This window comes from Plasmodium cynomolgi, chromosome 14 (assembly GCF_000321355.1).
Source record: "Plasmodium cynomolgi strain B DNA, chromosome 14, whole genome shotgun sequence".
NCBI classification, from domain to species: domain Eukaryota; phylum Apicomplexa; class Aconoidasida; order Haemosporida; family Plasmodiidae; genus Plasmodium; species Plasmodium cynomolgi.
In genome coordinates, this window is record NC_020407.1 from 2,238,342 (window position 1) to 2,264,258 (window position 25,917).

Consider the following 25,917-nt stretch of genomic DNA (forward strand, 5'->3'; position numbering starts at 1 on the left):
AAAAAAAAAAAAAAGAGCTTATAATCGTTCCTTTTACTAGTTAAACAGTGTAGTAACAAAGGTACATACTACGTAGGGTACACCTACTCTCGTAGGAGTATGTATACTCACGTGAGAAGCTTCGCTTATCCTGCCCTTGTCCCTGCGTGAACGTCGGGACGTGCCACTTTTGGCGGCACGCAGGAAATCTTTCATCCCGACGGGGGTCGGTGCAAGCTTTCCGTGGCACTGTAAAAAGAAAAAAGTACATGCTCATAAATCGTTTCTGCGCAGAGGAGGCTTTGCAAACGGCGCAGGGGTGCACGAATGTAGGGGTGCCTGATGTAGGGACGCACTGATGTAGGGATGCCTGATGTAGGCATGCAAGAGAAAGCGCGCACGTGCCGTGTACTCGCCACACGTAGCTCCGGCCCACCTGAACGCAATCAATTATTTAAGTGCGAGAGGAACAAACTACACAGTTTTTTCCCAGTGAGGCTTTTTTCTGAAAGCGCGCTTTTGCTCGGAAGCGATTGGAGGAAGCTTGCATTTGCACGTTTGCTTTGTGCAGTTTTTCCTCACGCAGCTTTGCCTTACGCAGTTTTGCCTTGCGCAGTTTTGCCTTACGGAGTTTTGCTCGGTCGGCTTCACCGCGTAGCTTCACCTGTGCTGCTTCACCTGTGCGGCTTCACCGCGCACCTTCTCGTGCCTTGTTCGCCTTCTTTTGCGAGGCTTGCAACAATTTGTAAGCGAGGGCTTTCTCGCTCAGCTAAGTAGCATACCTAGCGCGTTCTACCTGTTTCTTTTTTTTTCTGTGCTCACACGTACGTTTGGGATTTTTCGCCTTCACTGACTGTGCCAACTGTGCTGACTGTGCTGACTTTATGGCCTTCATGGCCTTCACTGTCATCACGGCCTTCACTCCTTCACGGACTTCACTCCTTCACTGCCCCTGTTTGCGCTTTATAGCGCTTCCCGCGCATGAGTCACCCACGCTCGACGCCTCCCATGCGAGTGCCTTCCCGCAGCAGCACACGCGTTGTGACTGCCCGCGCGTAGTTCATTTTGCACGTGGGGTGGAGGACGCAGAGGCAGTAGCGGCGGCGAGAGACGCCGGTAGGCGCGAATTGTCCTGTTCCCAAGCGTTTCGTAGCCGCGTCGCAACGGCGTTGTAACCGCGTCGCAGCCGCTTCCCAACCGCTTTGTAACCGCTCCCCAACCGCTTTGTAACCGCTCCCCAACCGCGGTGCCGGCACGATGCTGGAGGCGCAGCCCTGCGGGGAGAAGAAGGGGGAGGCGCAGTCGATTTCGAAATACCTACGGAGCCTTTACGGAAATGGCGTAGCGAACAAGAAGGATGTGATGAAGCACCTGAGGAGGCGACTATACAATGACCCAAAGGTAGAAGATATGCATAAAAAATTAAAAGAAATACATGGAAATAGTGGTATCTGTACGGAACAGTGGAAGGAAGGTAGTTTCGCATTTAAGTGTTATAACTGTGAAGGAGATCCAACATGTGCTATTTGTGCAAAGTGCTTTTTTGGATCCAATCATAAAAACCATGTGTACAGATTAACACACACTAGTGGAGGGTGTTGTGATTGTGGAGATACGTCATGGAATATAAAAGGAGCTTGTTTTGATCATCGAGGAATGGATGAGCAGTACTTAGTTGATAAGTACATACTGAAAGATGACATAAAGAACAGGATGAAGGAGGACTTGGAGAGTCTAGTGGGTTCTTTATTTAAAGAAATAATACTCAAAGATGGGTATTTTCTCTCACTAGCCAATGCCCAATACATAGAGTATGGACTGGAATTTTTTAAAGATCTAGGTATCACGAGTTACCTCTTCAGACAAGTAATTTGCAACGTATTGACCCCAGCTAAGATCGACTACCTAATTAATTTACACTACTCATTTTACACAGCAGTGCAAAAAGTGCTCTACTCTCTTTACCTCTCCCTCTTTGTACATCCATATTTCAAGCAAAGGTTTGCTTTCAAGTTGTCCAAATATTACAGTGTCGTAGTCCGTGTTCTAGATAATAAGTCCTACAACGATAACCATTTTTTAAACGGATTGACTGTACAGGTATTGACTGTGCCAGAAATTGCATACACCTTAGTATTAAATAATTTTTTAAATGACTTGATAAAGCTGATTGAAGATTTTTGTGTCTATAGTCCTACTACGAGGTGCATTATGTTCAAGAATATACTACGTTCCGACATCGAGGAAATTATTCGAATTTGTGTCGACATGAAATACCTACTGTACCACAATGATGTGATAAAAATTCTGCTTTTTAATAAATATATTATTAAAAAAATACTTCATCTACTCTCCTTGTTACATAGAATGAATTCACAAATGAGATACACAAAGGCACATATCATATATGAAGACTTGTCAAGCTCCTATGCTATCACAATAGAGAATTACCTTCTTCGTGTTTTTGAACCTTTGGCTAGTTTTTGTAAAAGAGAATTGAATGCTAATTTTAGGAACCTTTTTTTGTTGTATCAACTGACCATAGAGAGTATTTGCTCTTTGAATTTGTTTCCCTTTTCTGGGGACTCTTCTCCTGACACGGGGGTTGTACGTCCTAAACGGAGAATCAAGCGGGATCGCCCTTTCTTCAGGGTTAAGAAGTGCGTGCTGTCTGCTTCCCAGCGCGCTGGCCCGCACAGCGACACTGCCGACGAGGGGGCTGGCGGGGGGACTGGCGGCGCGAACAGCGCGAGCAACGCGAACGGCACCGCCAACAACGCCAACAACGCCAACAACGCGAACGGCGCCGCGAACAACGCCAAGCAGGAACAACCGCGCAGGAGGTTGAAGCACCTGCGCTCGCTGCACTCGCCGCTCGTCCGCTTCTTCATGATGATTCTCAACTTCGACGTGGTGAAGAAGTGCCTCGACGATGTGTACTGGTACAAGTACATCTACCTGAGGAGGTCACCAAGCAAGGGGGAGGAAGCGGGTACCTCGTCGCGCACACCGCCAAGAAATACGGCTCAACGCGCTCTCATCGTGCGAGCCTTCCTAAGGGACTTCTACTCCGTGGAGCAAACCCCTCCAGAAACACTCACCAAGAGGAAGGACATCCAACAAAGGTACGAAGACGATGGGAACAAAATAAAAATGAGGCTATTTCATCGGAAGCCATTTCTAAACGAGGTGCAGGATGTGAAAAATGAAAAAACGAGAGCCTATCTATCAGAACTGAAAGACCTGGAGGACAGACATTTTAAGTGGGTCATTCAAACCATCGATTCGAAGGAAAAGGAAGAAGACAACAAAATTGTGTTTAGAAAAAGTATTCAAGAAAAAAAGGTCAAAGTGAAATGCAAAAATGACCTCATTGAAAAAAATAAAAAAAAAAGACCTAGAATTTAATGAGTTCCTAGAAATAAGCTATAGAGAAGACAGGAGACACATCTACCTGAACCCGTTATACATCGATTTGTACATGAGAGACGTGTTCGATTTTCTCAACCTTTTCAATTTGAAGCTCTTGAAGTGGATCCTCTTTGTTAATGTACATGTGCTAATATTTATTTATGAAATAAAATACGGCTATTGGGTTCGCAACGGACCACAGATGACCTTTCAGGTAAATGAGTACGAAAATTCGTTCTTTTTCCAAAACGATTTGATAGGAATCCAATTCGCCATCATCATGATGAATATACTACCCATATATCAAAACCAGAGAGTTAAAATTGACCAGGGGACACTAAGTATGATGAGAAAATTATTTAATCAGTACATTGGCTCGAATGGAACTTGCAAGGAGGGGGGGGTTGCCGGCGACTCAGTGCATGGGTTCACCTCGGGGACGGACAGCAGCTCGAGGGGAGAGCTCGGAGAGGAGCTGCACACACCAGGGGGGGAGGTTCTCACACCAGGGGAGGAGTTTCGCACACCAGGGGAGGAGCTGCACACACCAGGGGAGCCGCTTCACACAGCGGGGGAGCCGCTCCTGTGCGGTCATATAGAAAGAACAGTGGAGGAGGGGGCAAATCTCCAAAATGGAACAAACGATGACGTTTTAGACCATGGTGAGGACCTCCACGCAGAGGAACAAAACCTCATATATGACAGGAGGTATCTGCTGGAGGGAGACAAAAAAGAATCCAGCGCAGTGTACGGAGGGGACTCTTCAAAGAACAACTCAGGGGAGGGATATACCTACAGGAGACAGAGCGATCTGACCAAGGTGGTAAGCGACAAGCAAAGAATAGACTTCGACGCAGTGTATAGCTTCTTAGGGAGTTACGCACATGGACGCACAAAGAAGGAACCACCCCCTGTATTGAAAAAACCAGAGGATGGAAAGAGCCCCAGTACAAGTACCCCAAAAAAACATGAATGGAACGACTACGTAAAACACTTCATGGAGGAAAAAATAACGAATCCGTTTGTAATCCTGTATCAGTTAATTTTTAAAAATTTCAGATTTAATCTAAATGTGAGACATGAGGAGGATCGTTTCATGGAGGTTCAAATTCATCACCTTAAAATAGTGTTGCGTATTTTTGAGGCATCTATACAGGGAAGCTAAATATAGACTCAAGAAAAATCAGTTACGTGTTTTATTTTCAATTTTTTTATGATCTCCTAGTGAGATTATTCAACGAGTTGTACTACTTCGAGTTCAGTAATATCCCGAGGAAGACATCCCAAGAAAAATATAAAAAAAGAGGCAAATACTACGTTAAGAAAATACTGATACAACTGTTAGCCGCGAAGGATTTTCAGTACTTCCAATTAGAGGATGAATTTCCAAAACAGTTTAGATACCATCCCAGTTTTTATGAGCTGACGAATAAGTATGGTTATACTACTCACATGCCAAGGAGTAACGTTAATTTGATAAAACTGAACAAGAACGCTTGGTTTTTGTATGATGCTTTTTGGCCAATTGCAAATTATAAGGATTTTCAATCGGCCAACGAGAGATGCATTAAGGAGGAGAAGGCTTCTTACATCGGTTGCTCTAGGGAAGAGGACAGGGAATACATGAATGCCTCCTTCGTTAAGGTGCAGAACCTGTTGTTCTACGCCTTTAAGCGGAGCTGCCTCGTCCCCATGCTCATCGCCATTTTTGTGGTCAACGAGGATTTCCAGCGGAGGGCGGAGGCCGCGCGGGGGGATGGCGGTGGAGGAGGCGATCTCCTTAGCGGTGCCGATGGCGGTGGCCGTGGCGGTGGTGATCCCCATAGCGGTGGCCGTGGCGGTGGCGATCCCCATGCCGGTGGCGCGGTGGACGGGTCGGCCCAAGCTACCACCCCGCAGCGTAGCGAACCCACAAACGCGGACGGGGAGGGTGCAGAGAATGAGGAGAACGCCCCAAGTGAGGAGAACGCCGAGAATGCCGAGAACGCCGAGAATGCCGAGAACGCCGAGAACGCCGAGAATGCCGAGAACGCCGAAAACGCCGAGAACGCCGAGAGTGAGGAGTTCCCTTCCGAGGCCTTCGTGCTGAACGACGTCGACCTGTACAATTTGCTCAGCCAAGGAGGAGGCAACAACGCCCCTGGGGCGGAGGAGCAGGGGAGCGGAGAGGGGCTGGACGAAGAAGCACCTGCGGGGGGAGCAGAAAGCGGTCTAACGAGCGCCAGCCCGCAGGATAACGAGCCCCCCGCAAGCAGCAGCAGCGCAGTGGGCAGCAATGCAGTGGACAACAACGAAGTGGCCAACAACGAAGTGGACAACAACGAAGTGGCCAACAACGCAGCGACCAACAACGAAGTGGACAACAACGAAGTGGCCAACAACGCAGCGACCAACAACGCAGCGACCAACAACGCAGCGACCAACAACGCAGCGACCAACAACGCAGGGACCAACGCAAGCAACACCCCCGCCACGCGCAGAAACAGCAACACCTACATAATCGTAGACGATAACGGAGAAAACGAAACTCTTTTCGCAGAGATATTAATTAGTAGGAATCTGCATAACTCCATTAACATGGAGATCGTGAACGTAACCGATAGTCACGTAGGAGAGGGAGGAGCTAACAGAAATTACAGACAGCTGAATGCGGAAGGACTCTCCGAAATCATTAGCGATATTATAAGCGAAAATAATATAATTAACAACGTTATTGTAGAATCCATTTTAGAGAATAGATCAGGAATAAGGTACCTCAACCAAGTGAGGGAGAGAGGAGGTAGAAGTATGGATGATGGCATCTCTGTGGAGGACTATGAATCGAGTGAAGAATTAAATATGACTCCCATGGAATCGGTGAACCCTTTACAGATCAGTTTGTCTGATAGGAGAGGAGGCAATGGTACCGACGGGTTGCCAGCTGGACTTTCCTTTCCATCCACCCCCAGTAATAGCAGCTTGAACAGCGGCATCGATATTTTTATTAAAATCATCAAGTTACTCAGTATCATAATGGATGCGGCCCACCCGTTTAAATACCTCCATGGGTTTTACTACTCCAACTGCGGGTCGTTTGGCAGCCATTTGGGTGACCACTCGGATGGCCACTCGGATGGTCACTCGGGTGGTGACTCAGATGGTGACTTAGATGGCCACTCGGATGGCTACTTAGATGACCACTCGGATGGCTACTTAGATGACCATCTGGACAGCTTCCGCGTGGAGGGGCATTCCAGCCTGAGGTGGGAGTGTCACGCCCAGGCGGGGACAGGAGACGAGTGTGAAAAGCGGCTCGAGGGGGGAGGCGGCTCCGCGAAAGAAAGTGAAAGCGGCGATGTGAAAGAAAGCGGCTTCGCGAAAGAGAGCGGCTTCGCGAAAGAGAGCGGCTTCGCGAAAGATAGCGGCTTCGTGAAAGAAAGCGGCTTCACGAAAGAGAGACATACCCCTCAAGGGGACCCCCCGACCAGGAATCACCAACCTTGTGATGGGACCCACAAGAGAGCGAACCCAGGTGAGGACAACTACACTCTGGTAGAATCCACAAAGGAGAAGGAAACAAGAACTGCACCATCTCGCGAAGTGACAAAGACAGCACTCTCCAAAGGGGGCAGTCCTCATAACGAGCAGATTCTTATCTTTGATGAAATCCATGTACTGAAAAGGGGACGCAGAGGACAGCGGCGCACAGAGGAAGACACAGCGTCGAGTGGGATGGTCGGAGGTGCATGCGGCGCCCCCCCCCGAGGAACCGAGCAGAAGGGGCGGGAGGAGAAGGGACAGGCGGAGCAGACAAAAGACGGGCAGACGGAGAAGGGACAGACGGAGAAGGGACAGACGGAGAAGGGACAGACGAAGAAGGGACAGACGAAGCAGACGAAGAACACGTACGCACTGAACAAGGCGGCCTTGCATAACCTGATGAGGAGCATGAGCAACATCAACTCGAACGAAGATAAGTGTTTCCAAAAGGTCAGAAATACTATAATTGAGAGGATGAAGGAGCTGCTCTCCGAGAGCTACGACTGCAAGAATGTCAGCAGCAGTAACCATTTTATTGAAGTCGCGAAGAAGAGGCAGCAGGACCTGCTCCAAATGATGAAGGACCAGCAGCTCAAGTTTAGCCAGTTCCTGGAGGAGGAGTTGGACTCGGACGAGGACATCTTCGGCGAAGCGGTAGGCGGTGTGGCAGGGGGAGCGGCAGGGGGAGCGGCAGGGGGAGCGGCAGGCGAAGTGGCGGGCGAAGGGATAAGCGGACCTAGTGCAGACCCCACTACGGGTGAAGCCCCAGATTCCGCCGCACCTGACGCACCTGACGCCGCGGCCGCAGTTACCGCCACTCCACACAAGGAAGAGGGGAGAGGCGCCAGGAGAGACAAACCGAACAACGCGGACAACTTGAACAATGCGGACGACGCGAACGACGTTGCCAACTGTGAATACGAAAGGTCGAAGGAAAAAAATTGCATCTGTGTACTCTGCAAAGAAGGAATGACAAGGAATAACTTACTGGCCTACATCTGTTTTGCCTCCCATTCGAACCTCTTGAAAAAAATTATAAAAAAACAAAATCGCCTTTCCGTGTAAACATCCAGCCATATATACCTGTGGGCATTTCATTCATATGACGTGTCTGCACAACACGAAAATTTTTATTAGCAGGAATTCCCAATCGCAATCGTCTAGTCCGACTAAGTATGAGTTTACGTGTCCGCTCTGTCGGTCCATCGCCAATTGCTTCGTGGTGTATATTCCCAAGCGGTATGTCTCCGAAGGGGACAGTTACAGGGTCTATGACTGTAGCGAGCGTGAGTTGCTTCTGGACCATTCGAATAGGAACCTGGCTGACCTTCTGAGAAGGACGAGCAGGGTGGAGGAGCTGGGTGACGAGCAGCTCGCACCGAGAGGAAGGGACACATACCAAGCGGGGACCTCAAACGGAGTCGCAACATCAAGCGGAGGCGAAACGGCAAACCGGGTCGAAACGGCAAACCGGGTCGCAACCTCAAACCAGGCCGAAACCCCCCACGGTGGCGTGGTCAGTAGTGCAGATGAGCACGAAATGGATGACAACTCAGAGATCGCGTCGGATCGATCGTTCACCTCATCGACGATGTCTAATGGAGCCATCGACAGTGACATCCCGGAAGAGTTCCATTTCAAGTATATGCGTAAAGGAATGAAGAATGGCTTCAAGGACAAGGCGAAATTTTTTACGGACGAGAAGAAAGAGTTCGTCCCGAACAGCTCCAGCCATAACGTCACATACAACCTGTACGATGAGAATAAAGTGGGAGATATGTTTAATGTGCGTTTTAAAAAGTTGGTTAGTAGACGGGTTCTAAATGGGTTCTTGTCATACGAAAATTACGAGCTGAACAAGAAAATGATTTTGAGGGAGATTTACCTCAATGAGGGTGGCATGTACGACGAGCTGTACCACAAGGGGGGGGAGGATTCGCAGCGCTCCTCATCGGGGGGGAGCAACCCACAGGAGGAAGGCGCTCCCCAAGGAGAAGTGACTCCCCAAGGAGGTGGCACTCCCCACGGAGAAGTCACTCCCCACGGGGAAGTCACCCCACTGGGGAGAAGCGGGACCGAGCTGCATCTCCACAAGAACACACTCAACTATGGAAACAAAGAGTTCACGTTTTCATACAAAAATTCAAACTTCTTTTACAGTTATCGAAATGGGTTCCTGGCTTACTACGTGAGTGTGCCACTGAAGTACATAAAGCAGGTGGAATTTTTTATGGTGAGGGACAATACCTTGGCCCAGTCCTCTCCAGCTGAGTGCAAGCAATTTTATTTCACCGCACAGATTGAGAAGACGGAGGAGGGGAAGAAGGCAGTGGATGATGAAAATAGCGAAGGGGTGGATGTTAAAGAGGAACCTAGCACGAAGGAAAACGTGGAGGTTATCCTAAAGTACAATCTGGATAGGACTCTCATAGAGTTTATAAAAAATAATTTGAAAAACGAAGACTCCAATATTGAAGAGGCTATTCAGAAGTACCAACTGCCCTTCAGTAATCATAGCTCCTCATCGAGTGGACAGTTGAACCATCGAAAGGAGGAGATGTCAGAAGATTACAGTGATCACCAGGACCATCAGATGGAGAAAAGGCCAAAGATTGACTCGGAAGCTGTTACAAAAAAATGGGATGGCAAGTCGGTGCATGGTGCATTACCAGAGTATGTAACTTGTGTCGGTGCACGGAGAAGCAAGGTCGACATGGGTCCTACCAACGAAGACGATAAGAAGGATGGCGGTAATGGGGCACCGCGCACGGGGGAGGAAATCCCCACCAGTGACGCGAATGTTGCTTCTAATGTAGATGAGGACATCTCCAGAAGTGTTGATCTCCCAATTGGTAAGGCAGCCGAACCTGTGCTGGAATCAAAGAGTGATGGAGTTGGCGCCGCTCTTGGGAAGGAAAGGACGAAGGAGAAGTGCCTAAAGAGGAGAAGCGGCAGAAGGGCGAGCAGAAGGATGCTCTCCGGGGAAAGAGAGGAGGAGGAGGGCACGCACGGAAAGGGAAGCGGCAGCGGAAGTGGAAGCGGCAATAGTAACAGTAACGGGAAGGGAAGCGGCAACGGAAAAGGCAGCAGCCACAGCAACGTGGGCAGAAACGAGGACGACGCGGAGGAAGGGGAAAAGGACGGCCACTCGCCAAGTGCACCAAAATTTCAGTATAGATGCACAGCAAAGTATTTTAAAAGGCATAACACGTATAGGAGGCACCTAAATGTCGGTAGGAGCTGGGATGGAATCATAAGCACGAACAAGAAATACTACGAGTTGTATAAAGATACTCTACACAGTCAGAAGCTCGAACCCAAGTTCGACATGAAAGCGTTGAGGATGTCCATGATCCAGTTGGGGCTCATCACGGAAACGTGCTGGAGAATATTCCACCATAATAACTTTACGTTCTCCACACTACAGAATCATTCAAGGCATTATAAAAACCTAATCGACTTTGAGTATAAGCACAAGAACCAGGACCACTATGAAGACATCGACGTTGAAGAAGTAGGAGTGAAGGATGTGATGAGTATGTATGAGACGGTGGAGCTTTACCCGGATTTTTTACAAGACTGGAAATGCGTCGAGTTTGTAAACAGAGAGGAGATTCGCCGATTGAGGAGAGAGGATTTATTTTTCGTTAACCGAGGGTACTACGCGAGGTGCAAGAGGGAGCGCCGCAGAGGGGGCGGAGCAGTCGATTTAGCAGGTGTTGCGGTCGGAGCAGGGGCGTCAGCGGGCATCTCGTCAAAGTTCTTGGCCAGCGCACTGCTAAACGTGGTGTCGAACGTAGTAGGGAACGCTTCACCGATCGCAGCGCCCAGTGGTCTGGGCGTGCAGACCCACGTAAGCCCAACCGAAGGGAAGAAGAAAAAAAAAAAAAAAAAAAAAAAAAAATGCGATATCATGAATATCAAATTCTGGAGAAATATCAACACAGCGATAGACATGGATAAGCTGCATTGGATACTCTACAACGAAATATTAGTCCACCTTTTCTACAAAAATATTAACTACGTTTCGTGTAGCAATCTGATCGAAACCTTGGTGCGTAACTTCTTCCTTTACAAGCACGAGTTGAATATCGTAAAGGAAAAAAGAATCGCCAACCTGTTCAACCTACAGCTGTGGAAAAACCTGTATAACGTCTCATTCGATTATGTGTACCCCTATAGATTCACCGATCATAATTACAAACGTTTTTTCAACAAGGTAAAGAATGTACATTTGCTAAATAAGCTAGCCATGGTACCACTCTCGGTAGATGTCTTAAGACTGTTCATGCATTTCTTCCTAAACCAGCTACTCCACACCCCAGCAGACATTCAGCACTTTATCTCCATTTCGCTCATCATTATTAGCTTCCAAGTTATGAATGAAGTGTTCATAAGAGAAATTTCAAAATCCTACGTAAGATATATTTTTTCCTCATTTTCACCTGAACAAGTCAGGCAAAACTTTGAAAATATAGCCAAATATATTTGTGTCAATTTGGAAAAAGGAACTTATCATCCCATGAGGGGAGACAAAAGCACATATGGAGATAGAAGCGAGTCCACTTGGGATTACGAAACTTGCGTGAATCCACCACCTTCCTCTATCAAACGAAAAGATGAAGAGAATGACGATACAGAGAAATTTGATGACGAGGGGAAGATACAGTACCAGCTGTTTCATACGTTCATATTTGACTCTTTCGTTGGGAAGGACGTTTCGAGTGCGCATGAGGAGGTGGGACCTTCGACGGACTCACCCCTGGAGGGGAATCCCCCTCAGAAAGGGGTCCCACCGAGTGACCTACCGAATGGCCTATCGAATAACCTACCGAGTGACCTGCCGAATGACCTGCCGAACGTAAAAAAACCCTCTGGTAGCGCCCCCAGCAGGGGAAAAGAACCACCACGTCGGGAAAGGGACAAATGGATGGACCACCTAAACCTCATGGAGCTGTTCCAAAGTGTGAAGAAGCTGTCGTATCGTTTTAACCAAGCAGAGATAAAGCTGTTGCAGGGTTGTATCCAGCAGAGTGACATCCTTATGGATTCCGAAACAGACAGTGATCACTTCGCACGTGATGGAAGAAGTTGCACCCTGGGGAGGGAAGAGAAAGTCGAAAAATCGCCTGAACAAGCAAGGCAAAAAATAAGGCACACATGGGGAGAAACTCAAAGAGGAGATACCCATTCCGATGGATTGGAAAAAACTGAGCAGAATCAAACGAATAGGAAAAAAAAAAAACTTATTCATTTTGCACGAAACGATGAAGAAGTTAGCCAAAATTAACGAATTTAAGAAGAGAACAAAAAAGCTTATGCTCCTTTTGTGTGAAGTTAACGACGAGTATATGAAGTATGTGTACTGTAATGGGTACCTTCCCATAAATATATTTTTAAGTACCAATTTTACCAAGTATGACCAATTTTTTAATGACTTTTATCCATTTCTATACAACAGAAGGAGGAACTCCAAATGGGGATCCTTCCATGTGCTATATGAGAATAGGTTTCCCCGTGCGAGGGAGAGCAAGAAGGGACCCCTCGTGATGAACAAAACTGTCATGAAAAGGGACTATAACTACTTGACCAGTAGCAGCAGCGGTTGTGGAAGTAGCGGAGCGAAGGAGGCGAACAGTGAGAAGACCCCCCCTAGTGCAGAAGTAGGAGGAGCACCCCGTTTGGTAGCTGCGAACAGACAGACGGACGTAGACACGGTGGAGAACGTGACCGGACAATACACGTGTAAGAGCCATCCAGGGTGCGCAAGCACCTACAAGAGACACATATTCGAAGAACAGGAGATACTACCCAAATCGTTAGGAAGCGCAACTCGCAGTGCAGTAGACCAAAGCGCACCGATCAGTAGCTCCAGAGAAGGCCTATTAACCACGGCCAAGTTACACACCACACGACATAGCGACGATATGGAAGAGCCTCATTTACCAAACGAGCTGAACCTATTTAAGTACAAACTGTATAACATATCTAGTGAAGAAATCAGCGACCTTTACCTCACGAACGATGCACAAGAGAGTACCTTCGACCCCAAAATGAAGAACCACGATTTTGAATTCAGACACGTAAATTTAGTGAGTCAACTTAGATGCAAATTTGAAGAGGTCCCCTATGTGAACCACCTATTTTATATGTACAATGTGTATCAGAACCTGTTCAGTTTGAAGGGAATTAAGAGTATCCATGATATGAGAGACCGAGAAGTAGAAATATTTTCTGAACAATTTCTGTTAAGTCGAGTAGGTGACGACATTGCAGATGGGATACCAGCAGAAGTTAATTTTTCCGATGCAAGCTTCGATAGCAATAGGTCTATTCACTTTTCAGATCGAGAGTACACAGGTGAGAAGTGCCACCAGTGTGACGAGGAGGATAGATATGATGAAGGTGGAGTGACAGGAGATGCTATGACCTCCTCTCTTGGAGTCCTTAACGAAATCCTTGATGTTGGAGAATTAATCAAAGATTTGAGGAAAAATAAAAAGAGAAGGAGGAAGGTAAAGAAGAACAAATATGCAGATGATCTTTTTGTGAATTTCTTTAACAAATCGGTAAAGGTGGGTAAGAAGGGTGGCAAAGGTCAAAATGGGAATGGGAAGAAGGGATTACTAACCCCCGGGGGTAGAAAATCATCGGGTGGCACTTCCTATTCTTCTGCGATTGGTACTCCACTACAACGTGACAGCAAATCTGCATCGCAAGTGGGAAGTGGCAGAGAAGAGGGGGCTGATAATGGCCCTACCGATGTGTTTGTGGACCCCCATGAATTGAAACGAGTGGACATCTCTCAAGGGGTGCAGCGGGGCCAAGGGGGTATCACTCAAAATGGAGCAAACGTGCCGAGTAGTGACCGCAGCGATGGCTATGTCAGCTGTAGAGGGGAGCAATCAAACGGGGGAAGCCACAACGGTTGCCACCCTTCCTGCGAACCATCCGCATGCTCTGCCTACGGCAACCCCTCCGACAGGTCCAACACCGCCGACTCTTCCAACACCTCCGACACTTACAACACCGCCGACCTGTCCAACACCGCCGACCCGTCCAACACCGCCGACCCTTCCAACACCTCCGACTCTTCCTACAACAGTCAAGGCAGCCTCGACTTCCGCACCCTGCACGATGAAAACGACTCCAGTAGCGACCTGGACAACACACTCATCAGACGAAGAATTCACGAAAAAAACAATCCACCAGATTCATTCGTAGATTTCATGACCAGAAAAAAATATGCCAACATGAAAAATAAATTAAAAAATTGCAGAATGGATTTTTACAAATATAAAAATATGAACAAAATACAGAGATATCACATGCTGTTAAAAGCTAATGGTTTTAATAAAATTTTTTTTTATAATATCAGGAAGATATACAGCTATGTGTATAACCTGTACGACTTCGTACCTCTGTACTTGGTGCAGAATATCCTTCTTCACTTTCTCGGGGGGCAGAAGGAGGTGAGGAAGTACTACTATGTTGATGATGCGTGTGGTGGTTCAACTCCTGCGGAGGATGGAGAGTACCAGTTTAGTAAATATACCGAGTCTTTCTTTAGGAAAAAGAAATGGAGAAGGAAGTATGCCAAGCATAGGGACCGAATTAATGGTTACCATGCTCACGGGGGAGGTACACGCACGGGTGATGTGAAGACTCATTGCCGCGGTGGATACGAGTCGGGCAAGAGGAACCCCGCAGAGGGGAAACCGACCTGGGAGGAAGCAGCAAGGGGATCACGAGGAGAAGAAGTTTGCAAAGAGCCACCTGAGGGAGCCGCCCATTTTGATGCCACACTGAGGGAAGCACTCGGGGAGGTGCCAAGAGGAGTGCCCGGAGAAGTGCCCGGAGAACTACCCGGAGAAGTGGCCGAGGAGCCCAACCGCAGGGGCAGCGAAAAGGGCTCCAACGGCACGTCGTACGAAGTGAACAAGAAAATAAAAACGCAGCACAGCAGTAGCGGCAAGTCGGACTCCATGACTAGTCTGTTCGGCGCGGGAGGCAAGGGGGACCCCCACGGTTCAAGCGGTTTGTGGGGCGGTTCTCAAAGTGGCGTGCGAGGCGGTTCTCAAAGTGGCATGCGAAGTGGCTCTCAAAGTGGCGTGCGAGGCGGTTCTCAAAGTGGCATGCGAAGTGGCTCTCAAAGTGGCATGCGAAGCGGGGTGGGAAGCTCTTCACCTAGCGATTGCTTTTCGGGTTCTGCCCCGAAAGCACGAGGAAGCAAGGGGACCCCCCGACGCTCATTCCATCCCACCGACCTGAACGGAGAGCACCTACTAAGCGTGAAGAAGGTCTTCTATATATTCTACCACTACCTCAAGAGTAACCATTTCATCGACGGGAAAAATACGTGTAGCAAGATATACAGGAGGTTCCTAAAAAATTACATAAAATCAGCAAACGTGTATCTCCACTTCGTTGCCTATATTTTGTTTTCCATTTACGACTGCAATGCGTTGGCAAAGAAATACTTAGACTACATACACCTGTACAGCGACTTAGGGAAATACAATATATTTCTTCTCATGCTTAATGTGAACCCGCAGTTCGATCAGATATACACATACCAGACCCTACAGCTCATTTTCCATCCATATTTCTATCAGATGTATCAGATGTATAAATATCTGAAAATAGATGCAGAACCCGTTTTGCCTCACCATTTTTATGAAAACCTAGATAAATTTATTTCTTCGAGTTCTCTATTCCAACCGAGTAAAAATTACTTCACCATGATTAAGAGATACTTCAAAACCAAGTGTGTTAGCTGTAGCAAATCGCCTATGATTATCCTCATTTGTCTGTTTTGTGGGTCCACCATATGTCTTCAAGAAAGCGAAAATGTCCGTGTCCCCCTCTCTGAGTCCATTGGGAAATGCGGCTACCACACCACCATCTGCGGCGGGGACCAGGCCCTCTACCTTTGCCTCAACGTCTCATCGGTAAGGAGGGAGCGAAGTGGAGCGGCGAGGCGGAGCAGCGAGGCGAAGCTACCACCGTTTGCCCATCTCGAGTGACTCCACTTGCGCGTCGCTGCCCATCTCGAGTGACTCCCTTCACGTGCGCTTTACTTCACTTTTTCTCGCTTGCCATTCCCCACCCCCCCCAGGTTCTCTTCGCGAGCGAGCACCGGTTCGGCCTCGTCAGCGGCCCCTACGTGGACAAAAACGGAGACGTCGACCCACGACTCAAGCGCGGAAAAAATCTGTATCTTTCTCCGCACAAGATGAACCGGATATACGAGATCATTGTTAACTCTGCAGTTGGTAAGAATTAGCAGCTGGCGGAGGGGCCCTTCCGCGTGTGTTCTAGACGTGAACGAACCCGTAGTTTTCCCGCACCGTCATTTCGCCACTCCATTTCGCATCATTATGCCTTATCTTTGTTTCTCCCCCCGTGCAGACGTCGAGATCTACAAACAAACGCAAAAGTCGGATTAAAAGCCCCTGCACTCCTCCCATTCGGCCGACCGGGCCGTCTTGTCCCACAGGCCCATTTGAGGCAGGGGAGGAGGAGAGGAAGAAGAAGAAGCACAAGAAGAAGAAGGAGCACAAGAAGAAGGAGCAAAAGAAGAAGAAGAACCCCCTTCTTGCTCCCTCAGTTTACGCCCCAATTTTGAAATCCTCCCGTTGAGTGTTTTTTTTTTGCGTGCCCAATAATGTCCACGTCCTTTTCTCTTTTTTCTCCACGTCGAACTTTTTAAGCGTTGCTGTTTCGAACAGTTAGAAGCTCTTCGCGCTTTTCAACCGTTTGACGCTTTTCAACCGTTTGAACCGTTTGAGCCGTTTAAATGGGGCTCTCCCTCCCCTGGTGCGTCACCCGATGGGTCCCCCTGCGCGAGAAGAGCCACGCAAGGGTGAGCATGACGTGATGGGTGGGTGTTCGGTGTGTCGGTGTGACGGTGTGACGGTGTGACGGTGTTCGCTGTGTCAGTGTTAGGCGTTCGGTGTGTCGATGTTCGGTGGATACGCGCGTGCATGCGGAATGGCGCATGGCCCTGGCCCCTTTCACGAGGTGGGGCATCATCTTTGGGGGGCCTCCCCCTGTTGCGGAGAATGGTGGGTGTGCCAAACGGCAGAAGCGTTCTTTTTTTTTTTCTTTTTTTGTCTTTTTTTTTTTTTTTTTCTTTCCTCCTCTGAAGAGCCTCGAACTGCCAAATTAGCTTAGCGGCTACCCGAAGCAGAGGCAGCATCCCCAAAAGGGCTTTCCAATTTTAACTGTGCAGTGTATTTTTTCATTTACACGAACGGAGAGTCATGGGGAAGGAGGTGTTCACCCTCGATGGGGGTAAAATATCGGAGTTCGAACGATTGGGTATGAACAATTTTGATTTCCTTTCCTGTCACGATGAGGGGAACAAAGAACAGATGGTGAGTACCCTGGAGAACATCCACTTGAGTTACCTCCTGGCAGGTTGCAACGTCATATGTACGAATACCTTTCAAGTTAATCTGCACAGTTTGCAAGAAAAAGGAATAAGCATAGAGGCGGGAGAAGGAATAATCGATACGTACATCGATATTGCTCATAATGCTTTGCTCAAATATGAGCGGATAAAACGGACCACGGATTTTCCACTCCTCGGGGGGGCACACAAGGAGGAGCGGGAGAAGCAGGAGGAGGGGCAGCAGGAGCAGCCTCAACAGCAGCTGCAGGAGGAGTCTTCCCCCTATGGACATCTGGAATGCTTCCAAAAGAAGAGAAACCATTTGGGGATCGTTCACCCCAATGATACTATCGACATAAGGGAATACGTGGATGGCTTCGATTTGAGCCACGATGTGTGGAGGGGTAATCCCATCAGGAGATGCCAGGACCACTATGTGGCCTTTTCCACAGGAGGCTACAGCTCGGCCTTCCGCGATTTTAGCGAGTACTCTGGGGTTCTGCGCAAGGGGGGGAAGGCGGCTCAACTGGGTAGCGCCGATCAACTGAGTAGCGCCGGTCAACTGGGTAGCGCCGGTCAACTGGGTAGCGCCGGTCAACTGGGTAGCGCCGGTCAACTGAGTAGCGCCGGTCAACTGCGCAGCGCTGCGAAGGGACGCTGGTCGCAGAACCAACGGTACGATATCATAATAAACACCCGCCCCCATGTGGGAGGCTCCCTCCTGCACCGACATGACCAACTACCCGACATAGAAATGGTCCCCCTGAGCAGTAGAGGGGGCAGTAGAGGGAGCAGTAGAGAGAGCAGCCGAGAGAGCAGTGGAATGAGCAGTGGGCGCGGACCCGCGAGGGACGCCCTCCCCAACAGGCACCTGTTCAACTACGGATTGGAATACTACATAGATGTGGGAGACGAAGAAATAATTTCCAACTGCAAGTTCAAATTAGAATCATACAAAAGAAACGAAGATAAGCTTCACTTATTTTCGCTAGTCACGTCTTCTAACGTACGAGAAATACTCACCCTTTACAATCTCTTAAAAAGTAGTGGAGGTTATTTTAAAAACAACGTGACGCTGAGCTTCTACTGCAACAGTGATCAGCACATCGGCTGCTCACCTTACTCCTTCCTCGATATCGTATTGGTCCTCCTGTACCTAGATTCTCGAAACCATTTCATTAAAGCCATCGGACTAAACTGCGTAAACATAGACTACGTGAGAGAGTTATTTGCTCCTTTAACGAGGTGTATTTCTTCCGATGGTAGCATCGACGTGGAAGCATATCGAAGTCCAAGTGGAGGAGAGCTAGGCGGATTAATCAAAACGATTTTAAAGGACTTAAAAAGGAACAGCTTTTTGGGGGATGTTCATTTTTTTGCCTCTCCGAATAAGTCGCTCAATAGAGTTACGTATGACTACTTCAGAAATGACGTGCACTTCGAGATCACCCAGGAGAGACACAAGCACGCATACAATTATGTTGGGGACTGGCTCGATGTCGGCCTTAGTGGGTTCGGCGGCTGCTGCTACTACAACCCGTATGACATTTCGTTGTTGGACTACAAGTTGGGCCAGCTGGCCCGGACGCGGTGAGGAAGCGACGGTGCTACCCCTCCTCATCACTGTCCGTCATGTCGGAATCCGAACCGGAGGGCTGCCTCGGACGCGGTGAGGAAGCGACGGTGCTACCCCTCCTCATCACTGTCCGTCATGTCGGAATCCGAACCGGAGAGTTGCCCCTCCTCTGCAGGGCCGCCAATCGCGCGTCCACCAATCGCGCGCCCACCAGTCGTACTGCCCCCCCCCACTTCATGGGCAGTGGAGTCAGCTCCATAATGCAGCTTTTTATAAAAGAGCTTATACACGTCTACTTCCCCTTGAGCATTTTCAAACCGTCCCGTCTTCTCACTAAACTGATATTCGACTCCCTGCTCGGAGTTCCTTTTGGCTACCCACCTCGGGACAGTAAAGAGTGGCTTGTCCGTTGGTGTTTCTCCCTTATATTGTAGCAACAGCTCGTCACACTGATAGACGTGCTTATATTCGTCTTTACAATACCAGGCACATAGGCAGCGGTTGTATGTGGCTATGCAGTCATGACTACACGTCTTACATTCCGGTCGATTGAAGTCTTGACTCTCCTTCATCCGTTTTATGATGCGATTTTCGATTCTCCTGAGACCAACACACAGGAGGAACCTCCCTCCGTTTCGCCAGTCTATTGGGTAGCGTGGCACGAGGCTCGTAGGAATCTACTCGCGGGAGAAGAAAGGAAGGGGAAAAAGGAAGTCAGTCAAATGGGTGCAGAAAAAAGGTGTAAGTGCTCGCCATTCAAGCACTTCCCTCTACACTCCTCCGGTAGCGCGTCTCGACTCCACGGAGCGCTCCCTGCTTACCTTCGTCGTGGGGTAAACTGGGTCATACAGCGATTTTCCATGCTGGTGGTTTCCTGCGCAGGGGGAGCGGTGGGATGGCGGATCGCGAAATTGCGAAATTGCGAAGTTGCGAAATGGCGAAATGGCGAAATGGCGAAATGGCGAAATCGCGAAATCGAGAAGGTCAACAGATGGGTGCACCGGTAGGCCCACACTACGACACACAACCGTGTAGATATTTATCCGCCTGTTCACTTAACCTTCGGAGGAGGCACAGTGTGAAAGGCGAACGGCCTGACGAATGCTCCACAAGTGGGAGCACCCATTATTGTCCGTTTCCCCCTACTTGGGCTTACGACGGAAGGAGGGCCTCCTCTCTCCCTCTCAGCCTTTACCTCTATAGCCAATCGGCCTCCTTCCCGTTGGGGCCTTTGGAAGTTTGGCCTTCAGAATATCTATCCCTCTCGCCATGATTGATTAGGGGGGACGAGGAAGGTCTCACTTGTGTGTGCGTGCCCCCTCCGCATATACTTCGCGACAGTGGACGACGTGTGCTCCTACGCTATCTGGCCGACAGCAGCAGTTGTAGCTGACGCGTTTCTGCAGTTGCGCGCGTCCTCCAGCTGTTCACTTGGTTTGCATGGCATCTGTTCCTATGTGCTCACGTCTGCTCCTATCTGCTCACAGCTTCTCACATCTGCTCACATTTTCTCCCATCTGATCGCTCCCTTTTTGGCCACTGTGACGATCTGCGTGGCGTTCTTCTTACCGTAGCGAGGTGAAGCGCTGTTGGGGCGGGCAAACTCATCGCAGGGATTCATTCCTGGAAGCACCTCTCCCCTTCTCGAAGTGGAATAAAATCATAAAAGCATACCATTATATTATGCACGCTCATAAATGCTCATATGTATTTTTTTTTTTTACGTGCTTCCCCTTTTGCACGCATGTGGATGTCCTCACTTCGTCCCGCTATTCGCACCGCGGGTGCTGGTGACCCTGTTGGGACTGTGCTACACTTAATTAACTGCTTGTTTGACCAAACCTGGTCGTTCTTTTTTTCTTCCTCCTTTTTTTTTGCAATATTTTCCCGATAGCGGAAAGTCACCTCTTCGTGAGAGTTGGCGAGCCAAGTATGCACGCGGGGAGGAAATCGTGCGTACTCCAGAAAAAAAAAAAAGGAAAGAAGAAGAAGGAGAAAAGAAGAAGAAGAGTGACCAAACAAACAAGTAGGCGAATGATCACAGAGGAGGTCAAAAGTCAAACAAACGACTGAACGGAGGAGTCGTTGTCCCTTTGAAGGTGACCCGGGTGAGCATTTTTTTCACGGCAGTCAAAGTCAGCGCATAGTTTTTTTTTTTCCCCCTGAAGCTGCTTCGCCTGTGTACGCGCAGGGCCATTTTCATTTAAACGCTTTCATACGAACGTACGTGTTTACAAAGGAGCTAACGTACGAACGTAAGTTTTTCTGCAGCAGGACAGCGACGCCACGTTGGGGCCCACGTTGCGCTTGACCGAGGAGCCGCTTCTTCGCGCAGTCACTTCGCGTAGTCAGGGCTGTCCTCACAAAGACAAAGAGGAGGAGAGCACCACAACGGAGGAATAGTTCAGTTTGCATTACTCCTATGTGGTACTCCTCCGTGTCCCCTTCGATTTGATAGTAGTCATATAGGGGACCTTCCTCCCCAGGGACAAAAAAAAAACTTCATGGCTACACCTCTCTTAGGAGTATGTAATTTTTTATTTATTTTATTTTTTTTTACCGTGTGATGGGATCTACTCGGAGGAGTGGCATTTTCCCCGACCAACCACACTCCGACGTTGAGCATACGTGTAGCTATCTTTTTTTTTTTTTTGCAAAACTATGGGATGCCTCGTGACTTCGCTAGACACGTGCATGTAGTCCCATTTCCCATGACCAGCCACTCCTTCGTAAAAGTTTGAAAAGTAGCAGCCCGTTATGTACAACCCTGGGAAGGCACTGACACTCATTGCCCGACTTGTCACCCGTGGTGATGGTCCTCCCGTGACCCACTCCAAAGCAACCCGATATAAAACACGATCAGTTCGTATAGCACTTCCGCCATACATATCATGAGTAGTAGGGGGTACGCTAACTTAAACGCTTTTGTAGAGAAAGACAAACAGGACAGGTGGTCCAATAACAGAGAAGGAGGAGGGACGCATAAGGATAGCAAAAGGAACAACCAGGTTGATCGTCACAAAAAAGATTCATACATATCAAATGAGAGGACTCACAAACATGGGTTTAGTTCAAGAGATTTGAGAAGTCAATCTTCTACAAATGATCAGCACTTCTTCGGCAGGGGTAGCAGGGGGGGAGGAGATCATGATGAGGGCAAGAAGGGACCCCAAAGGGATTTGAGGCCCCCTAGGGAGTGGCACGATCAGTCGGAAAGGAGTCCGAACAGGTCAGCCGTCAAGGGTGGAAGTGCGTTAGGCAGCAGAGTGGACAGCAAAGTGGGAAGCAAAGCGGACAGCAGAGTGGACAGCAAAGCGGACGGCAGGGCGGACCACCGCGGTGACCACAGGGCTAACCGCAAAGATGACCCCAAAGTACACTCCAAATCGCACAAGTCCTCCCACCAGCGTCACCACAAGGATGCGCATCGGCACCATCGTAGAGGCTCTCACCGACACCACCGCAGAGACTCGCGCCGGCAGCATCATCACCAGAAGGACGTAGACGCAAAAGAAACCTCATCGGGTGGTCTCCTATGGAGCTGTGTCAAGAGTGTCTGCTCCTCCTTCGCATCTGTCGTGAGAAAAAATATTTTTACGTACGAAAGCAACACGAATGACAGCGGGAGGGGGAAAATCATTTCCGACCTCTCCAGACTTATCGACAAAAATGCACAGAGGAACAAACAGAAGGATGCATTACAGGATGACCATTCGACTACACCCCTAAGTAGGAACCACATGGATGATGAGAAGCGAAAAATGAAAGCTGATTTCTCTCTCTCAAGTAACCATAACCATGTCGAAAGGAAGGATGGGAGAATGGAAGGAGAGTTGCTTGATGATGGAAATAATTTACTTAAGAAGAATGACGAGAGCATGCCATCATGTCGGGTGAAAAAAACAAAAAGCGGGTCATATGACTTTTCTGATAATGATATGAAGCGGCTATTCATGTTGGATAGTGAGGACAGGGGGGAAGGTCACTCGCAGGAGGATGCAAAACGGGTGAACAGGGGGGAAGGTCGAGATGGAAGGAGCGAGCGCGCCGAGTTAGGCCCAGATATTGTTAAGAAGCGCGATGGGGTGGCTCACGACATGGGAGGAGGGGCATCCATGAAAGGAGAGACATCCGTGAAAGGGGAGACATCCGTGAGAGGAGAGACATCCGTGAGAGGAGAGACATCCGTGAGAGGAGAGACATCCGTGAGAGGAGAGGCATCCGTGAAAGGAGAAGCATCCGTGAAAGGAGAAGCATCCATGGGAGGGCCGCAGTCAATTCCAGACATAACAATAAACAACGGAAGCTTTAGCAAGCGCAGCCAAAGAGATGATTTGAACTCGAGAGGACGCCGTGCGACCCAGTCGTCGGAGGAGGAGCACACACTGAGTAGGCGCGGGGGTCTTAAGCCTGGTGAGGAGCCAAGAAAGAAGAGGGAGGGGGAGAAGGAGGAGGGGCAGAGGAGAAAGGGCAGCCTCCCCCCTTATGGAAGTAGCAACGGGACCAGCGGAAGCAGTAGTGATGGCGATGGGGATGGCGGTAGGGAAGCACTCCGAAATAGTCTCTACGCGAAGGACAGCATTTTGAGGCAGCTTTTGCAAGCGGGCCAGGAACACAGCATGGAAGAGGGGGAGGAGTATGGAGAAGGGGGTGGCGGAGTGGAAGCCAAGCCGAAGGGTAGACAACCCACGCCGAGCAACAGAACGAATGCACCCGAGCAAAACGGATACATAAAACACAGGCAGGGAAAGACCTTCCTTCAAAATGGTGAGCACCAGCCGGGGGATCAAATGTCATCTCTGCAAAGTGACAACGTGGAGAAATTATATTACGAACACATTTTTGAGGATTCCGACAAAAAGGGGAAGTCCATGGAGGATCCCGATGGCGGCTCTGCGGATAGCGGCGCGGACAGCTTTAAGAATATCTTCTACAATCGGAAGAAGAAGGGGAAGCTGGCCTGCATAACACTGAAGGAGCGGGAAACAAACGGAGCAGATGGAGAGGCGAGAAAAAGCGGTTCCCAGGTGGAAGAGGTGAACACAGGCGACGCGGTCAACTCGGATGATGCTTCCAGCTTGGACGGCGCTTCCAGCGTGGACGCCGTGTCACACTCGAAGAACGAGGCGAACAAGAAGGCCAACTACTTCCGAAGCTACATCAAGAGCAGCGAAGAAATAAAGCAAATACGATTTGAGTTCAAGCAGCTAATCCATACGATAGACTCCTTCATTGTGCAAAATTCAACCAGTGAGGAGATGTTGGGCGAGAAAAATGTAACTCAAGGAAATGAACACAGTAGTGGTACGCAAAACTCGCATAAGAGAGAGAACAAAAATGAAGCCACCTACTTGGAGATGGATAAAGGGAAGGAAGAAGTAGACGGGGAATCCACAGATGAACAATGCATGAGATTTATTGATGGTGTTACGTCAGAGGATAAAAGTGGCTATGTAATACTCAAGAATGATGAGGAATCTCTTATAGAGGCTCTGGAGAAGCTGAGAATTGAAAAAAAGAAAAAGGAAGAAAGGGAGAAGGAGAAGGAAGCAGACGACAAGGCAAATCGAATGGACAAAGCAGATGCGGTAGGTATATTAGATTCAGCCATTTTCTTTAAGTGCATTAACAAGGACCATTATGAAAAGGCAGCTCAGATACTAAGACAGAAGGGAGAAAACAGTGTCCTTATCGATAAATTTAATGTGCCTCTTTTGTATTCACAAATAAAATGTCTTATGGATACGAGGTGGCTAAACGACGAGGTGATTAACTTCTACATGAGTATGCTACAGGAATATAATTCGAACAGTGTTAAAAAGGAAAGGACATGTAGTGATTTGCCAAAAATTTTTACTTTTAGCACCTTTTTTTTTCAATCCCTGAGCTCGAATGGGACATACAACTATAACAAGGTATCGAGATGGACAAAACGGAAAAAGGTCGATATTTTTTCATTCGACTTGATTTTGATTCCGTTGCATGTCGGGGGGAACCACTGGACCCTGGGATCGATTAACATGAAAGAGAAACAAATTAAACTCTACGACTCTTTGAACATGTCGAATGCGAAGTTCTTCGAGTACATGCGGCGCTACATCGTGGACGAGATGCGCGACAAGAAGCAGATGGAGCTGGACGTGTCGGCGTGGGAGTATAGCCGGGACGGCCGTTCGGAGGTGAGCCGCGTTGACGGAGGCGAGGTTGCGCCTTGCGCCCCTGAGTGGGGGCCTCTTCTGAGCAGCTATCAGTTCAGCTGAGCAGTTGTCAGTTCAGCTGAGCAGTTGTCACTTATGCTGAGCAGTTGTCACTTATGCTGAGCAGTTGTCAGTTCAGCTGAGCAGTTGTCAGTTCTGCTGAGCAGTTATCAGTTCAGCTGAGCAGTTGTCAGTTCTGCTGAGCAGTTATCGGTTTTTCTGAACACCTATCAGCTCTGCCGAACAGCTGTCAGCTCTGCTGCGCGCTTATTCCCCATGTTAGCGGCCTCACCCCTCATCCCCATCTCCCCTACAGGTCGGAATCCCCTGCCAAGAGAACGGTTACGACTGTGGCGTGTTCACGTGCATGTTCGCCAAGTGCCTGAGCTTTAACCGCAGCTTCGACTTCAGTCAACGGGACATCAAAGAAATTCGAATGAAGATGGTGAGTCACGAGGGGGGAGGCGCGCACCCCCTTGACATGCGTCCACACGTATGAGCGTATGGACGACACGCCGCGCTGTGACCACTAGGTGGATGGTGGCCCGCCCCGGCCGTCACCGGACTGATCAGTTGTCCAACCCCTCATCGTTCGTTCGTTCCGTCGCTGCGTCATTCGTTCCTTCCTTTTTTTCTCATTTCATATCATATCATTTAAATTAATTTTTTTTTTTTTCTTTTCCGCGCCCGTCGCGCTCTTGCAGGTTTACGAAATATCGCAGGGCTGTCTCATCTTTTAAGCGCCCCCGAGGAGGTCGCACAAGGAGAGCCCCCGCACGGGAAGCTCCTGCACCCGTTGGCTGGTCCCCCACTTCGCCGCATTACGCACCGTTCCTTTC

The 25,917-nt window shown here is 48.9% G+C and overlaps 4 protein-coding genes across 4 annotated transcripts; 3 read left to right on the forward strand and 1 right to left on the reverse strand.

Moving 5' to 3' along the window:
• The first annotated feature begins 1,236 nt into the window (after positions 1-1,236).
• On the forward strand, positions 1,237-16,551 carry PCYB_145930 (asparagine/aspartate rich protein). The gene is made up of 8 exons (XM_004225063.1): positions 1,237-1,845; positions 1,975-3,387; positions 3,461-4,462; positions 4,552-7,974; positions 8,012-11,987; positions 12,177-15,860; positions 16,028-16,168; positions 16,321-16,551. The coding sequence occupies exons 3-4, from the start codon at positions 3,461-3,463 to the stop codon at positions 7,972-7,974; spliced, it is 4,425 nt and encodes a 1,474-aa protein (XP_004225111.1). The 5' UTR covers positions 1,237-1,845; positions 1,975-3,387; the 3' UTR covers positions 8,012-11,987; positions 12,177-15,860; positions 16,028-16,168; positions 16,321-16,551.
• Positions 16,552-17,174: 623 nt separating this feature from the next.
• On the forward strand, positions 17,175-18,899 carry PCYB_145940 (hypothetical protein; the record flags this gene model as incomplete). The annotated part of the gene is made up of 1 exon (XM_004225064.1): positions 17,175-18,899. One exon carries the CDS (start codon positions 17,175-17,177, stop codon positions 18,897-18,899), a length of 1,725 nt encoding a protein of 574 aa, XP_004225112.1.
• A 92-nt stretch (positions 18,900-18,991) lies between these two features.
• PCYB_145950 (hypothetical protein) lies at positions 18,992-20,152 on the reverse strand (the record flags this gene model as incomplete). The annotated part of the gene is made up of 3 exons (XM_004225065.1): positions 18,992-19,558; positions 19,703-19,755; positions 20,077-20,152. The coding sequence occupies 3 exons, from the start codon at positions 20,150-20,152 to the stop codon at positions 18,992-18,994; spliced, it is 696 nt and encodes a 231-aa protein (XP_004225113.1).
• A 1,620-nt stretch (positions 20,153-21,772) lies between these two features.
• PCYB_145960 (Ulp1 protease family C-terminal catalytic domain containing protein) lies at positions 21,773-25,818 on the forward strand (the record flags this gene model as incomplete). The annotated part of the gene is made up of 3 exons (XM_004225066.1): positions 21,773-25,060; positions 25,395-25,523; positions 25,783-25,818. 3 exons carry the CDS (start codon positions 21,773-21,775, stop codon positions 25,816-25,818), a joined length of 3,453 nt encoding a protein of 1,150 aa, XP_004225114.1.
• Between the last annotated feature and the right edge of the window lie 99 nt (positions 25,819-25,917).